The 18,363-nt window shown below is 41.4% G+C and overlaps 1 protein-coding gene across 2 annotated transcripts in view; it reads right to left on the reverse strand.

Annotated features, from left to right (window-relative positions):
• Positions 1-16,079, reverse strand: part of NOX3 (NADPH oxidase 3) — a 29,701-nt gene extending 13,622 nt beyond the window's left edge. Inside the window, exons 1-7 of one of the 2 annotated variants that reach the window (XM_081854351.1) lie at positions 15,976-16,079; positions 15,622-15,717; positions 14,761-14,871; positions 13,610-13,694; positions 7,344-7,489; positions 6,481-6,662; positions 5,740-5,869 (exon numbers count right to left, since the gene is read on the reverse strand). In XM_081854351.1, coding sequence (XP_081710477.1) covers positions 5,740-5,869; positions 6,481-6,662; positions 7,344-7,489; positions 13,610-13,694; positions 14,761-14,871; positions 15,622-15,717; positions 15,976-16,020 — 795 coding nt within the window. In that variant the 5' untranslated portion in view covers positions 16,021-16,079. The remainder of the gene's footprint in view (positions 1-5,739; positions 5,870-6,480; positions 6,663-7,343; positions 7,490-13,609; positions 13,695-14,760; positions 14,872-15,621; positions 15,718-15,975) is intronic. The other variant, XM_081854352.1, reaches the window with a different exon arrangement.
• Between the last annotated feature and the right edge of the window lie 2,284 nt (positions 16,080-18,363).

The raw sequence follows: 18,363 nt of genomic DNA on the forward strand, positions 1-18,363 counted from the left end.
CCAATGCTGAACAAAACTAGATCATGTAGCTGTTTGCAAATACTATTGTGCAATATGTATTGTTATCAGAACCAGCCAAAGTGATGCTGAATAGTTGTCTATAAAATTCTTGAACCCTTTGACACTGCAGGTTTTTCACATTTTTCATTACCCTCCTCCCCAGTTTTCCAGAGTATGGTACCATCACAGAACTGGTTGCAATGATTTCTGTTGAAATTTAACACTGATGACATTGAGGCAAAAAAATACACTTGGTTGTATCCACAGGGGATGTTTTCACTAGCAGAAAGAGGCACCTGATTTTCAATTATTTTCCCCTCACCTACTCAAGTCTCATTTGCCTTATTCCACCCCATTCCAATGGATCCCTCAAACATCAAGGGCCATGGTTTGGGGGCGGGGGTCACTTACAAATTGATAGCAGAAGCTGCAAAAACAAGTGTCCCAGTTTATGGAATGATACGCTTTTTTCAAGGGATGCGGGCGGCACTGTGGGTTAAACCACAGAGCCTAGGACTTGCCGATCAGAAGGTCGGTGGTTCGAATCCTTGCAACGGGGTGAGCTCCCATTGCTCGGTCCCTGCTCCTGCCAACGTAGCAGTTCGAAAGCACATCAAAGTGCAAGTAGATAAATAGGTACCACTCCGGCAGGAAGGTAAACGGCGTTTCTGTGCGCTGCTCTGGTTCGCCAGAAGCGGCTTAGTCATGCTGGCCACATGACCTGGAAGCTGTACATCGGCTCCCTCGGCCAGTAAAGCGAGATGAGCACCGCAACCCCAGAGTCGGTCACGACTGGACCTAATGGTCAGGGGTCCCTTTACCTTTACCTTTACGCTTTTTTCAACCAGCACAAAGCCGTCTGAAGTGACTTGACTGGGGGAAGAACTGTGTGGTGGGAGCTGCCCTGTCCTCCTAGCCTGGACATTTTTATCAGCTGTGCTCCTAAATCTGATCTGGGGTATTGGATGTTCCCAGGAAGGAGCCAGAACTGCTACTGACTTTGCAACTTAGCAGTCATACTTGAGGACAGGAAGTTAAAGATGCAAAAAGGAGGTCATTTATGGCCCTCTCTAGCCTCATTGCATGGTGATGCTTTCACATAGGGGCCAATGTAAATGGCAACTATAGCCTTGCCCTCTTGTCTTGAATGAATTGCCTTTTTAGTTGCAGTCTTCGAGACTAACAAATTTATAATGGATTAAGCTTAAAAGGACTCTAATCCATAACATTGGGCCATATGAAACTTGTGAGTCTTTAAGATGCCACAAGACTCTTTACTGATTTTCCTGTGACAGCCTAACTCGGCTACCCTCTGGAACATTAGCTTTATTTTTATTTTATATAATGAAATTTATATACCACTTGATTGCAAATAGAACAGCTAGGTGGTTTAGGGGAAAAAACCCCAAATAATCACATTGTCAATAAAAGATAAAGTTAAAAAAGATAAAGTATTTTAAATAAAAATACTATCTTTGAATAAAAGATAAAGTTAAAAAGATAAAGTATTTTAAGCAATCCAAAAGAAGAAGAAGAAGAGTTTGGATTTGATATCCCGCTTTATCACTACCCGAAGGAGTCTCAAAGCAGCTAACATTCTCCTTTCCCTTCCTCCCCCACAACAAACACTCTGTGAGGTGAGTGGGGCTGAGAGACTTCAGAGAAGTGTGACTGGCCCAAGGTCACCCAGCAGCTGCATGTGGAGGAGCGGAGACGTGAACCCGGTTCCCCAGATTACGAGTCCACTGCTCTTAACCACTACACCACACTGGCTCTCACACTGGCTTTAAAATATAATTAAAACCAACAGTTAAACTAAAAACAGATTAAAACACATGTCAACTTCTACATGTCTGGATAGGTTTGCTTAAAGTGTTTTTTAGCAGGCATCAAAAAGTGTACAGCAAAGTCACCTGCTTGATATCAAGAGACAGGGAGTTCCAAATTATGGGTGAAGCCATACTAAATTATTGATTTCTTACAAGTGCAAAACAAATATTATGTGATACCTGTAGGAGTGCCAGTTCTGCAGTTCAGAGTGGTCAAATGGGCATATATGAGGTAAGATTATCTGAGTACCACAAGCTTAATGCTTGCACCAGGGAGTCTAAGGTGGCACCACAAGATCAAAGTCACTCCATTGCATTGACATTCTTCAGCATAATAGGGTTGCTGCTCAGGCTATAACTCATCTCAGCAGAAGTACTGGAGGTAAAATATTGCTCTGGCTTAAGAAACTGCAGTGGTGCAAGTCACCGATGAAAAGTAAATCACTGGCCTAATTACTAGCTACAGAAAAGCGAAAATCAAGCGTCTTTCTTCTTTTTGTTTGTATTGCACAGACAGAAAAAACCCTGCTGAGGAATTTTTAAACTATTTGATATCCTCCCTGAGAATTCAGCCAAGGCTTTCAAATATGCTCCTTTGATCCTTTCGCAAGCAGCTGTAGAAAGTGCTATCTTTAAAGTGTTCTTTTTGTTGGAAATGAATAGTCTTTGATGACTTGTTGAGTGACCAAAGCTTCTTTCCTTGTATTCAGGACACTTGCCTTGTGCCAAGGTGACAAATTCATTAGTCCTGACATTAAATGATATTGGACAGGCTGATGATGGAAGCTGAGGATACAGGCTTTAGTACTCTAAAGGTAGATCACCATCACTTGGAGGTGAACCTGGTCAAATCTATGAAGTGTGTTTCTTTTATATATGTTCTAAACAACTAATAACAGTTTAAATAACATATGAATTCTTTAAAGAGATGATTGACTTCATTCCTTGGCAAGCTTGCTGAATTCTCCATTTGTGACACTTTTGAGACCCACTTTAGACCTAATGTTGTTGGCCTTTTTACTGTCCTGGAAACGGGCGTTTCCATTTCAATACTACTGTATTATTATTATTATTATTATTATTATTATTATTATTATTATTATTCCCTGCCCATCTGGCTGGATTTCCCCAGCCACTCTGTTTAAGCGATACTGTTCATATGGGCTTTGATTTACACCCTTGTGTGATTTGATCAGTGTTGACCAGTTACTCTCATGTGCTCAGAGAGATTAATAAAGTTGAATCTCAAAATCCTCCAGGAGATATTCTCCCAGAGTTTGCTTGTGGGTGGCTTAGTGGTGGCATTGTAAATCAGAAGAGTTGGGTTTTGTTTTTTTAAAACAATGACCTGGTGACAGTAAACCAGACATCCTTACCCAGCGCTGCCATGGCACAGGCACAAGAAACAAATCTTGAAACTCCTTAAGGAGTAAGATGGCTGTAACTTTCATTGCTTATTTAACGTTCACTTCTTTGTGAATACCACATTGGGAATACCACATTGGGAATACCACATTGGGAATGTGGTAAGGAAAGCTTCCTTCTTGGACATCCTAATGTCTATTGAGTTCCACTCAGAGGAAATCTTCCAGGAAGCAGTGAATGATCTGTAAAACTAAGTGGTATGTGCCAACATTGTGTTTTCCCAACTTCAATGTGTTTGTCATTTGTTTCATAGACCAAATCATCTTAATCTGGTATGACTTTGAGATTCAAGATCCATCAGCATTCAAAACTATGCAGCAGAGACTGGTCCTCCAGCCTCAGTCTGCTCTCAGCCTGCCTATCTTCTTACTTCCAGAGCACTGGCTATCAGCTTCCTCCTCCTTAGACTCAGTATTGCAGAACTCAGCAGAGGATGCTCACAAAATTAGAAGTAGTCAGCGTTGCAAGTCATTTGCTCTGGCTCCACCTACCCTTGGTCACCTTGAGTTCCATCCTATTGGTCCCAATGGGCCTCAGCCACCACTGAAAGCACAATGAAGCATCAGCTATGAAACTAGGGAGATCTGCCGATCTATTAATCTATCTACAACACAGAAAGCTGCTTTATGCTGAGTCAGAGCATTGGTCCCTCTAGCCCAGTACTGTCTACAATGACTAAACAGCTCTCCAGAATTCCAAGCAGGGGTCTCTCCCAGTCATACCTGGAGATGCTGGAGGTTACCCCTGGGACTTTAACCATGTAGAGCAAGTGCCCTACCACTGTCACAGTGCTTCCCCAATCTTGAGTACATTCCTTTGGGTGTGCAGGGAAGGAGACGTGCCTCACTCATTAGTTTCAGTGCTCGGTATTGCAAGACAATGGCTGTCTTTATTCACAGTATTTATTTCTATGGAGACACTAAGTTTTTAGAGATACATTAATATGCATGCAGGGTAGTAGCAAATAATAGTTTTATGTGGGAACCAATCTAGGTCAGTCATTACAATCCTTCTAAGTTATTGATGTATTTTTTCCCCATTGTATTTTAACATAGTAATTTTATTCCTGCTTTCTTTCTGCCCAATCCTAATCTTTTGTGAACAGTAGCCTAAAAATATCTTAATAAATGTTAGATTTTTGTCACTCAAGCATGTGACAAGCATGCACATGATGGTTACTTAATTACCCCCTGTGGATTTGCAGTCTTTGGAGGGTTTGTTTTTGAACAAGATTTCAAACTCTTAGACAGAATACTTTTGTTTTCTCATTTTGTATTTTTTTAAAAAATGCCTTGACATAAAATATTGTTCTTTGCACTGGGTGGTCAGACTGGCAACCTTATTCTAATCAGAGAATTATAGGCACAATATGACACATAATGAAATCATCTAACAGCTTGGAAGGCATTATTGGCAAAGATGGTTAAGCAAATTAATTGGGATTTTTAAACAGGTGCCACTGCGATTAATTTTATACAGGAGGCACTCTTGTTTTTCCACAACCTTGTAAACAGAGCAACACACTTGGGGCTCTTCCAGATGTGTTTTGTGTAGCCCTATAGCTGACTTATTTTGAAATACCTTAAATAGTTCCACAATATTTTCATTGCATGGAAGGTGCTTTGTGCAGTTTCTCACTTTTATATATGGCAAGGTGGTGGTAGTTTTAGCAATTTTTGTTTCATGGCATTTCCCCACTTTTTCTGACAGGAGGCCTGTCAATGCAGTCTCTAAAACGATGGACAGCTCAGACTGACTCAGTAAACCAAGTACAGTGGTACCTCGGGTTACAGACACTTCAGGTTACAGACGCTTCAGGTTACAGACTCTGCTAACCGAGAAATAGTACCTCGGTTTAAGAACTTTGCTTCAGAATGAGAACAGAAATCATGCTCCAGCGGCGCAGCGGCAGCGGGAGGCTCCATTAGCTAAAGTGGTGCTTCAGGTTAAGAACAGTTTCAGGTTAAGAACGGACCTCCAGAACAAATGAAGTTCTTAACCTGAGGTACCACTGTAGTTCCTGCTGTCTATTCTCCTAATTTCTCACGGGGTCAGAATTATATCATATCACATGTTATATGCAAAACAACAAACACTGAAAGGGGTATCAATAATTTGGGCACATGCTCATAACTCCAACATTTACTGCTTGGTGGAATGAGGGAGCATAAGGCACAGAACATTTCTCAATCTGAACCAGGTTTTCCCAAACTTAGATCTCCAGCTCCTTTTGGACTACAGTTCCCATCATCTCTGATAACTGGCCCTGCTAGCTAGGGATGATGGGAGTTGTAGTCCAAAAACAGCTAGAGGCCCAAGTTTGGAAAACCCAGATTCTGAACAACTCCCTTCTTGGAGTGGATTGGAAGAAGTGCAATCACTCTCTAAGAAACAGCAAAGTAACAATAACACTTAAAAAAAAAATCTGAACAGCAGCACATCTGAAAGGGCCTAGAATGAGGCAAGAAGCAAGAGTCATTCTTACCACGGGGTCATTGCCAGAGAACTGTGGCAAAGGACATTGACCTGATGTTTCCCACTCCAAATAATGATCTTTGCAGTAAGTGACATTGTGCAGCAACAAACTCTGAGGGGTCTGGCCACGGATGAGCTGACTAAACAGAAAAAGAAAAGCGTTATAAAGCTAGAGCTGAATAAAAAATGGTCTTTGACATTCCCTTTTCACTTGCATTACCATCAAAAAGTCCCTCTGTGAATTAAAAATCTCATGAGCCTTTCTTTTAGCACACATGGAATAACACAGTGGTGGTCAGCAGTGTCCATCACAATGGGGCAGTGCCAACACTGGCATCTTTGCTGCTTACTTGGACAATGTGTCACGGTAAAGCTGGGCAGCAGTGAGGTCAGGGCTGTTCAGGCACGCTAGCGCAGCCAGTCCAGTGCTCCCCCCCAGCGAACCAGGCAGCCTCAGCTTCACTCTTGCCCTGCCTCATTCTGGGGTGGCAGTGTGGTACCACCCCACTGTATCAGCCATTCCTGATGGCAGCAGGCTGGGGAAATTTGTGGGTAGGTTACAGCAGGAAGCAGGAGTGTTGGCCTCTCAGACTGTTTCTATGCTGCCCTCAAAGAAGTCCACTATCCATCTTGCATAAATTTATAATATGGGTGATGTGACTTTGGGCACAATCTGGTAGGAAAGCAACCCACAAATGATGACTTCTGATGATGACGACATTGAGTCATATTGATGTATACTGATACTCACCCCATCCCATGGATAACCAAACCAATGAAGAAAACAACAAACAGGTGATGAGTATACCAGAACACCTCATAGAAGGACCGTGTGATGATCTCTGTAGATGAAGTCATGATCAGAATTAATGACACAGTGATCAGGAGACCTGTCATTCCAGCAGTAGTTGTTAGTATTTCAGTTATTGTATTCTTTTTGGGGGGAGAAAGAAAAATAATAAAGTGGTTTTATAGGACAAATGATTAAATGTTGCTGCTTCAGCATAAAAATAAACACATGAAAGATTTGGGGGGTTTTAATCAGACATACTGGTTTGTTTCTAAGTATTACTCAGAGTAGACCCACTGAAATTAATGGGCCTAAGTTAGTTATGTCTGTTATTTTCAATGGATAGAACTAGCATTGGATGCAACCTACTGGCACTGATTATTAAAACTTAGGTTTGTGCTGGAATGTGGTATAAATAATATTAGCTGCAATTTGTTTGCTTCTGTGAAAGGATTACAGGAAATGATATGATCTAAGAGGTAGCTGTTTTGCTACACTGGAGTCCTTCTGAGGGAATGAAATAGAGCAAGATTCAATGAAACAGAATGGTAAGAATGAAATCCATGCAGATTAATCTAGCTGTAACTTTCCAAAAGGCAGATGTAAGGCAATAATGCACATGGTGCCACATTCTTCTTTCAAAATAAAGTGTGCTTGTGCAGACATTTGAAGACACTAAACATTTGAAGACTTTTTGCTTCTATTGTTTCTGATGTGTGTGTGTGAGAGAGAGAGCGAGAGAGAGAGAGAGCGCGCATGCATTTTCAAGGGAGAGGAAACAGTCCAATGACAAACACCAGCCAATCCCCAAAATGCCAACTTACCATGTCATAGTTCCTGATTGGGTTCAAGTAGGATTCATTAGGGCTCTTGCCAATGCCTGACAGTTTACTGCTTAACTCTCCTGCTTGTTTTGACTGGCTAAGATGGTATCGCTCTATGTTGATCAAATGTGCAATGATGTGAATGGCTTTGAAAAGAAAAGAGTTGTATAAAGTGAGGACCATAATATGAAATATTGGAAGCAAACAGATCCTTATTTCAAGGATGAGTCATTGGGTGAACAATGGATGGCTAAACATGTATTCCCAGAATAGAGCTGGGCAGCCTTGATGATGGTGATGACAAATATTTTTCCAACAATGGTCAGGTAATGAGTTATGTGCTTGAGAACATAGCTTGGTTTACCTTTTGCATTCAATTCTCTCTCTCTCTCTCTCTCTCTCTCTCGTGTGTGTGTGTGTGTGAGAGAGAGAGAGAGAATGTCACAATATAAACCATGAAAGCTTGATATTATCCCTGAATACATATTTATACTATAAATCAATATAATACTGTTTCAGTTCATATGTGATATATAGCGTTCAAACATGGGGTGGTTCAGCCTCTCTCACTTTTATCTTTCCACTTTTTCTACAGCTCTCCTTATCATATAAAACCTGTGAAAGCATGCGGGGGCCTGGTTTCACTCCCATAGGTTCAAAACACCAGAGTTGTTGTCCCATTCACTTCTATGGGATTGCAAAGGAACAAGCACACAACATTGTCTTTCCCACTTCTGTGAATGAGGCTGCCCTTGTAGGCAACGTGCTGTTCAATTTACATTGAAGCCTTTTTGTGTGGAAGATGCATAGGCCCCCACTTTTTTGCACTGTGGAGAAACGTGTGTGTTTGCCCATTGTAGTGTATAGAGCATCTCTTACATTCAAAACATGCCCATCACACATCAGCAGCTATGGAAGAGCAGGCCATAAATCCAAGTCTATGATCATACATAAGTAGTTCATATGTGCTATTATTACTTTGTTGCACGCTAGTCTATAATTTTCCATCTATCTCATTGCTGGATTGTTTTATGGAGAGGGGGTTAGTAAATGAGCTGCAATTACAGGTCATTATCCATCAGTTCAGAATGTAGAGAAAGAGCCAAACAAAAGAGATGTCTTGATACATTTGGCTAATCTGTGTTTGTTCTCAGCGAAGCATATACAGCTCTTATTGAACTGGTGCACATACTTATTCAAGAGAGTAAAAGCCACTTCTCTGTCTTTCTGCATGCCTGTCTGGGATAATAGTTGCACTGAAGTTAGTCACCTTTTAATTAAGTACTTAAGCATACCCATTACAATCAGTTTCCTAACTTGTATTATATGGATTCTATTCTATTCATTGAAATGTTAAAATAGCACAATTTAAAATAAAACAAAAACATATTTTTAAACAGTTTAAAACTATCTAAAACATTTAGAAGCATCTCTTACACTCAGATTTATTAATTTCACAGTTACCGTGCTCAGAATTTAACAGCCATGTCTTAACCTGCATAGATTGCCAATGCCTCCCTTTATTTACACCTCTCCTATACTGTGATCGCCACCATCCCGTAAATTATTCCTAGTCCATTAATAGCTTTCATGTCTTATCATAAATGCATACATTCAAACATAGTTAGATAAAATCCCTGTTCCATTCCTCCCAAGGCAGAGGCCCTAAGCAGTATCTGTGGACAAGAAATGTGTGTAAAAACTAGGGGGGAATATCAAGCTCTCAACAACAATGTTTCCCATGCATCACATAACCAGCTCTGTCTAAAGCAGCCTTTCTCAACCTGTGGGTCCTCAGGTGTTGAACTACAACTCCCATCACCCCTAGCTAGCAAGGCCAGAGCTCAGGGATGATGAGAGTTGTAGTCCAACAACATCTGGGGACCCACAGGTTGAGAACCGCTGGTCTAAAGGGAGCACCATCTACATGTGTAGGGTTTTCCTCCATAGGAATGAGAAACACGGCTGGGTAGTTTCCCCATCTTTGTGGAAGAAGCCCAATGTGTGCCAAAGTATCAATTTTCAGACCCAGTCAATCAGGCATCGGCTGGGAGGAAAATCTCTCTCCTGAAGCTGCTATTTGTATTGGGAGGAAATCTCCCTTTGGTGGACTTAAAGTTAATGCACCTTTAGTTTGATACCTTGAGGAAACTAAAACAAGATCAATTAATACATTTCTATTCCTGGAATGACTTGTTAATTAAAAGGGGGAAATTGTGCTTTCTTCAGGAATCCATTATGTTGAAAGAAAAGTGGTATGTTGCTGGGCTGATAGAGAAATATAACTCCACACAGCACTGCAATGTGTTCTGCATTCCATGCTCTTTTGAGGTTTTGAGCAGAACAAAAATTCAGCTGACTGATCCTGGTGGGAAGTGTGCCATTTTGGAGCCCTTCCACAGTCCTTCTTGAAGGCAAGGGAGTATCAACAGCTGTTGGGCAGAACTCTTGAGCCACTGATCTTATTATTTAGACATCCCTTTTGCATTGGATCTGCATTGTATGCAGAAGGAATGAATCTAAGTTGATGGTTGGGTACAGGCGACTTCACACTTACATGAAGGCTACAATCGCAGGTACCACACATATATGTGAAATCATGTATAGTGGGGAACAGCATCTAAAAAGCTTGTAAACTGTTATACAGTGGGCACTGTTATACAGTGGTTTCACTCCTTCCTCCTGGGCCGTGTTCAGAAAGTGGGGGGGGGGATGAGTGTTCAGACCCCTGGGCCCTCACTTGTGGGGTGCCTCAGGGTTCTGTCCCCTCCCCCATTCTTTTTAACATCTATATGAAGCCGCTGGGAGAGATCATCAGGGGGTTTGGACTGGGTGTCCATCAATATGCAGATGATACCCAGCTCTACCTCTCTTTCAAATCAGAACCAGTGAAGGCGGTGAAGGTCCTGTGTGAGTGCCTGGAGGCGGTTGGAGGATGGATGGCGGCTAATGGATTGAAGTTGAATCCTGACAAGACAGAAGTACTGTTTTGGGGGGACAGGGGGCGGGCTGGTGTGGAGGATTCCCTGGTCCTGAATTGGGTAACTGTGCCCCTGAAGGACCAGGTGCGCAGCCTGGGAGTCATTTTGGACTCACAGCTGTCCATGGAGGCGCAGGTCAATTCTGTATCCAGGGCAGCTGTCTACCAACTCCACCTGGTACGCAGGCTGAGTCCCTACCTGCCCGCTGACTGTCTCGCCAGAGTGGTGCATGCTCTAGTTATCTCCCGCTTGGACTACTGCAATGCGCTCTACGTGGGGCTACCTTTGAAGGTGACCCGGAAACTACAACTAATCCAGAATGCGGCAGCTAGACTGGTGACTGGGGGCGGCCGCCGAGACCACATAACACCGGTCTTGAAAGAGCTGCATTGGCTCCCAGTACGTTTCCAAGCACAATTCAAAGTGATGGTGTTGACCTTTAAAGCCCTAAACGGCCTCGGCCCAGTATACCTGAAGGAGTGTCTCCACCCCCATCGTTCTGCCCGGACGCTGAGATCCAGCGCCGAGGGCCTTCTGGCGGTTCCCTCATTGCAAGAAGCAAAGCTACAGGGAACCAGGCAGAGGGCCTTCTCGGTAGTGGCGCCCGCCCTGTGGAACGCCCTCCCATCAGATGTCAAAGCGATAAACAACTACTTGACATTCAGGAGACATCTTAAGGCAGCCCTGTTCAGGGAACTTTTTAATGTGTGATTTTACTGTATTTTTGGTTTCTGTGGAAGCCGCCCAGAGTGGGTGGGGTACAAATAAATTATTATTATTATTATTATTATTATTATTATTATTATTATTATTATTATTGTAAACACCTTCTAAACCTCTGGAACCCTGTGAAAATTTCCTTTAAAAGACCAGCAGCACTTCCTAGTCTTTCCCTCCACTCTTTTCACACAATTTTCGCAGCTTTTGTGCTCTTTCGGGGCCATTTTTGCCTGTTTCACACCTTTTTTGCAGTTTAAATCAAATTATTTATTCATTTCCCAACACCACACATATACACGGTTGTATGCGAGTTGAACGTGTGTAAGCAGGGAGTTGCCTGTATATCAAAGAATGTAACATGTGTCTTTAAAAAATAGGGGGGGGGGGTGCTTAGTGAATGTATGGAAGAATTGTTGGTGGGAACTATACAGGGCATCTGGGAACATCTGCTGGAGGAAAGAAAGCCAAAAATACACACCACGAACAGCTAACAGCAAGTGGTCTTTTGAAAATCTGTGGCTATTTCCAATATGTGAGACCTAAGGTTAAAAGATCAGGAAGAAGGCCAAGACAGAAGGCTGTGTTCTGGTTGTCTTAGGACTCCTGAAAGTTCAAAAGATCAGGGAGTGGTAACCTGTCTGTCTGAAAAACAGCATATGATGGAACAACATGTGAGGGTCTGGGAAACTACCCTGATGACCCCAGATCAAATGACCTCAAATACTACTCACTCATAACTTCTGTCATGTTTGATGAAAACTGGAAAGTATAAAGCAAGGACTTGTGCACCTAGGATTTTGGAGATCAAGAAGACAAGTCCAGAGGTCAGAGTGCATCAGCCAAACTCTGACCTCTTACCAGCTCTGCTCAGATTGGCCATCTGAGGAGGTATGCTTGAGTAAGTATGAACGGATAGGGATAATGTTTAGACCATGGGTAGGCAAACTAAGGTCTGGGGCCGGATCCGGCCCAATTGCCTTCTAAATCCGGCCAGCCGATGGTCCAGGAATCAGCGTGTTTTTACATAAGTAGAATATGCCATTTTATTTAAAATGCATCTCTGGGTTATTTGTGGGGCCTGCCTGGTGTTTTTACATGAGTAGAAATGTGTGTTTTTATTTAAAATGCATCTCTGGGTTATTTGTGGTGCATAGGAATTCGTTCATTTTTCCCCCCCAAAATGTAGTCCAGGCCCCCACAAGGTCTGAGGGACAGTGGACCAGCCCCCTGCTGAAAAAGTTTGCTGACCCCTGTTTTAGACCTTGTTATTGACTAAATAATTGATTGCAGCATAAAGGTGTGTGTTTGGTCTTTGGCACTCCTATCCATAAGATCCTCCTGTTTAAAAGGGTAAGCCCTCTGACCCAGCAATTAAATGGTCAAAGGCACACATTCTGCATAACAAAGGATCTGTGTTGCTTCTTGGATGTAGCAAAGAAAGCTGCAGAAAACTTGGTAGAAAACTGGAATGGTTTGGAGAAGAGCAAATGCTCCTGGCTCCTGTGAAGACTCCACGTTTTCTAGTAACTAATGAGAGGAGAAATTTCTTGAGAGAATGCTGTCTCCTGCCAGGGAGATTCAGAATTTTAAGTCTTGTTTTATGCTTTTATCCATTTAGGTTTTACATAATTGTATTTGGATTTGCATGGATTCATTTTGTTTCATCTCATTTTTATTTCAATTTAATATTGCATTTTCATATTTGTTAAAATAGGGCCATTTTCTTTCTTTTTTTAAAAAGGGGCAGGAAAAATCAGGGTGGCATTCAACTAAGTTTTACTAAGAGTAGACCCATTGAAGAGAATGGACCTAACTGAGTCATGATCATTACTTTCAGTGGGTCTACTCTGAGTAAGCCTTAGTTGGCATTTTAAGCTTGTTTATGCTGTAGGGTTTCGGTGGATCTAAACTTCAGTCAGTGTTACCTTGCGTTACTTTCATTCTATTAAACCTTTGTTTTATAATGATCTGATGACTAGATAAAAATAAAGGAAACTGATTCTCACCTGCTACTAAAATATGTAAGAATTGCAAATCAATAATAGGGGTACCATAAGTGATACCAGACAGAGCTTCTTCCTATTCCCAAAAAACAACTGCATTTATTCACTCCCTCAGTAAGCCATCCCTGAAATAACAGAACTGGTCTCCATCACAGCAGAAAGTGTTGTTATCAGGGAGAAGGGAAAATGCACTCTTACTTGGGAGTTTCATTGAAAACAATAGATTCTAAGGAGACATATTTGAGAACACTGAGTGTGTCTCTGGATACCAAGGGTAGAAAGTTGAGTTCTTCAGAGATCCCACCCCCAACCCCCCAAATTTTTTTATATTTGTTTGTTCACACCTGAATTCCAAATATTCAGGGATTTGATTGAAAAAGTGTGGCTAAAAGCAGGGCCAGGCCACACATACAAGCCCGGCCCTCAGTGTCCCCACATGGGTCAGTTCCACATTGGACCTCCCTGCATTAAGACTGCATGATTAGCACTCCAAATTCATATTACTCCAGACAAAACAAGGAAGCCTACATTGTAAGCATTAAGTTTTTTTAAAAAAACTTACTTGCATTCACAGCTACTCCATATGCAATAGTCTTGTGAAATGTGACACTTTTGTCAAGTTGTCTCCTCAGGACTCCTCCACAACACTTGATGAAAAGGGGAAAAGATATGCATCTTAAATCATTTTTATGAACTTGAAATTCCATGCAAACATAATTATAAAATACAGTTTATCTAGTCCAGAATTTACTGAACATAGCTGGAATACTGCAGCCAGAAGCAATGTTGAGAGGTGATTCCAAGATTCACCTATGCTCACTCTTACAATAATAAACTATGGTTTATCATTACAAGAATGATAAAAAACCCTTAGGGAAAAAGGAGATGGTGCTGCTTTCACTGATAATGGTGAGCTACACTCCTGAAGAAGTGTTACAGTTTCTCCTCACCTTGGAGAAGTTTGATGGCATGGTCCCCCTCATTTCCTTGCTCAAAGTTAGCCTGGATAATTTTGAGAGGCCATTTTGAGAGGCAAAACTCAAGTTAATTTTGACTGTGGTTTATTGTAACAAGCAAATTTCACCATCCAATATCTGAAGTAGGCTTCTTTAAGTAAACCATAGTTAAAGCTAATTGAAGCTTGTCCAGATTGGGGCATAATGCTAAACAACTGGTGGTTAAAAAACAACAACAATAGTAGCAAAAGCTTCCAATGTCCTCCCTGCAGCTATATCAGCTGAGGAGAAAAGAAGAGAGAATGAATGAGTCTAAATCACCTAGGGCCTTCTCGCTAGTGGCACCCGCCCTGTGGAACACCCTCCCACCAGATGTCAAAGAGAAAAACAACTACCAGACTTTTAGAAGACAACTGAAGGCAGCCCTGTTTAGGGAAGCTTTTAATGTTTGACGGACTATTGCATTTTAATATTCTGTTGGAAGCCGCCCAGAGTGGCTGGGGAAACCCAGCCAGATGGGCGGGATATTATTATTATTATTATTATTATTATTATTATTATTATTATTGCTATATTTGCAACACTGTGATGAGTGTATGGAAAAATACACTCCTATAAATATCCACTAGTAGCAGTCAAATGCTACAGTTTTATCAGTTTCTTTTAAATGTGCATTTATAACAAGAACATTATCAGTGAACCTTTTCAATGATCGTTTAAAAGGCAATACTTGTGCAATAGGGGGGAAAGTACTTACAAAACTTGTTCCCCTTAAGAATGAAACCAGGTTTCTACTAACTGGTAAGAGGATTAGCAGGCAGTTAAAGTTGAGGCAGGTGGCAGAAGCTCTTGCCCAGGCAAGCGTGGACTAGACACAAAATGACAAAATGTTTTACACATATGAAATGAATAAAAGCACAAGAAATGTTTTAGCTCCCCAAAGCTGACAAATTACCATCTGATTTTATGTTTCACAATTTTACAGCCAGGGAGGGCAATTCTGCCATACAGCAGGGTAAAGCGACCTGGTGTGTGTGTGAAATGGATGAAGGCAAGATTGGGAATCTTAATGCTGCAACAAGACTTTTAACGTTTTGGTCCTCATGCCTCCCAGACATCATTGGACTATATACAGTTCCTATCAGCCCAGTCATAATGGCCAATGGCCAAGAATATTGGAGGTTGTAGTCACAAAGTAGCTGGAAAGCACCGGATCAGGGAAGGCTGTAGTAGTATAATGTCACAAATCATACCATGTTAGGTAGTCAGGAATATTACGATGTCCCTGCAGTAAGTGGTTCTGCTTGGGTAAGAGGTGCATTACTATAGATACATGATTCAGGAAACAATGGACAAGTTCTTTTTCCAATCCAGTTTATGACTAACAAAAATGAATGAGATATGGATGCAGTATACTCCTAAATCGCAAAACTAAAACAAATCAAGTGGGATTAAAAAAAAGCAACCAGTTAGGCTGGTTTTAAAATTATGGGGCATTTGGTTACAAAAAACACGAAAAAAACACGAAGCAGAATGGCATGCAGATCAGTGAGACTTTAGGGTACATAAAAATACAGAAGCACATAGTTAAAGGGGAATTTAACAAACTTTTACTTACACCCAACATAACTCGAGTATAAAGATAGGCATCTTCCTCTTCATACCAGTTGAATGTGTCAATAAACAGGTATAAGTTCATTCCCAACCACAATAACTACAGTAAATAGAAAATATATTGAAGATAAATTACAATGTTCTTTTTCTCTTTTTCTTTTCTAATGCAATGTATAATTAAGAAATCTCACAACTGCGTTGTATTTGTCAAAAGAACCCAATTCTAAACAGAATGAAACTTTTGAGCATCAGTTGTGTGAATGATAAAAATGAAACATTTAGGGGAAAGTGGAGAGTTCCTTTGAAATATCAGAAAATGAATCAGAACCAGCAGCTTGATTATGAAATAGATACTTACAAATAACAGAACTGACAAGCTTTCATTCAAAATCCAATACACCATCTTGATTGTCTCTGTTCTGTGCTAGCAACAATTCACTCCCTTGTAATACAAATTGAATTCTCTGTATCTTCCTCTTGCTGCATAATCAGCTCTCTGGAGCAGCAGCCTAGGAATATTCTAATTAAGGACTTCCTACCAGATGTCGATCTCCAAGGGGGACATAGTTTGTGATGTGAGAAACTAATCTAATAGGCAGTTTCTGTCCAAATTATTTTGGAATAAATGAAAGGTTTATTAGAATCAGTGAATCCCATCCCCCACCCACCCAGTTTCAAACAACAGGTTTCAAATACACCCTAGATTTCCCCCACCCACCCACCCCTTACAAACACTGGAGATTAGGAAGCTGTCTTATAGACTGAAGCTGGTCTGTCTAGTTCAACATTGTATACACTGACTGGCAGTTGTTCTCCAGAGTTTTAGATAGGGAACTTTTCCCAGTCCTACCTGAAATGCAGGGGATTCAACCTGGGACATTCTGCATGCCAAACAGGTGTTCTACTCTACCACCAAGATGTGGCTCTTTCACAATAGTAATGCAATATTTAGCATATACATGTGTGTGTGTGATATATGGAAAATATCCAATGGGTGCTGTGCAGAGCTTCCACCCGCAGTCTAGAATTTCTCATAGCTCCAGCCAGATTCTACATAAACTAATATTACTTACCTTCAAAACCCTCCATGACGTGGCCCCACCCTGCTATTTTTCTGCTCTCATAACCTGATGGATCCCAGCTCAACCAGTCTCAACCATCCAAAGATCTTTTGCCCATTCTCCCTCACTTTCCCTTATGCCTGGAGCTTCCTCCAAGAATCCTCCAACTGCTCTCCTTTATTTCCTCTTCAGAACTCACCTTTCCCAGGAAGCCTATCCCCCTAGATGCAACACCCTATTGTAACTAAGCCAAAGTATAATAGAATACAGTGGTACCTTGGGTTAAGAACTTAATTCGTTCCGGAGGTCCGTACTTAACCTGAAACTGTTCTTAACCTGAAGCACCACTTTAGCTAATGGGGCCTCCCGCTGCTGCTGCACCGCCGGAGCACGATTTCTGTTCTCATCCTGAAGCAAAGCTCTTAACCCGAGGTACTATTTCTGGGTTAGCGGAGTCTGTAACCTGAAGCGTCTATAACCTGAAGCGTATGTAACCCGAAGTACCACTGTATATTCTTCACCTGTTTACCCTTTCCTCCACCCCCTTCCTCTGTGCCTTTTAAGATGATATGGCCTCTTGGAAGCAAGGACCCATCAGATCTGTTTTATGAAAAGCACCATGCACATGGATGGTAGCATATAGATAAATTTATAATAAACAAATTTAATCCACAGTTTAAGGAGGATATTGACAAGGTGGAATATGTGTTAGAGGAGGGTGACCAAGATGATGAGGGGTCTGGAAACCAAGCCTTATGAGGAACAGTTGAAGGAGCTGGGTTTGTTTAGCCTGGAAAAGAAGGAACTGAGAGGATATATGATAGCCAACTTCAAATTTCTAAAGGGCTGTCATGTGGATGATGGAGCATGTTTGTTTTCTCCTGCTCTGGAGGGTAGAATCCAAACCAAATGGATTCAAGTTACAAGAAAAAAGATTCTTGTACTAAATGCCAGGAAGAAAGAAGATTCCTGACTAAACATCAGGAAGAACTTTCTGAATGTAAGGGCTGTTTGACAGTGGAACAGATTCCCTCCGAAGGTGGTGGACTCTCCTTCCTTGGAGGTTTTCAAGCAGAGGTTGAATGCCCATCTGTCATGGGTGCTTTAGTTGAGATTACTGCATTGCAGGGGCTCTCCCTCAGGGTCCCTTCCAGAACTACAATGATATGATTCTGTGGTTCTAAATTATTCAGGTTATTATTACAGCATGGCACACTACACCTTTCTCACACTGGCTGAAGACGAAAGAAAATGACAAAGCAGCAAAGAAGAATGACCAGAGCATGACTAAGGTGAATGCCAATTTCGGCTCCCTCATCCTAAAAAAAAGGAAGAAAGTAAGTCTGCATCTGAATTAGTCATACTTCAAAGCAAAAAGAAAAAAAAGCTGTATGAGACATTCTGCTTTGAAGTACAGCTGATTCAGACACCAATTTTCTAAAATGCGTATTATTTTTTTAAGACATCTGACTGGGATTTTTTCCAAGTACAGCAGATTCAGAAACTGATTTGGGTTCCTAAACTTGTCTGTGCTTGTAGCTGTACTTCAAAGAAGACTAGTTCTGCGTAGCATTCTGCTTTGAAGTGCATCAGATCCAGATGCTTGTTTTTTTAAAGAAGCCAGTGCTAGTGCATGAACTGATAGTGCTTCTTTAAATTATTATCCAGCAGATAGTAGAGTACAT

Source organism: Podarcis erhardii (genome assembly GCF_964252035.2).
Source record: "Podarcis erhardii genome assembly, chromosome: 3".
NCBI lineage: Eukaryota > Metazoa > Chordata > Lepidosauria > Squamata > Lacertidae > Podarcis > Podarcis erhardii.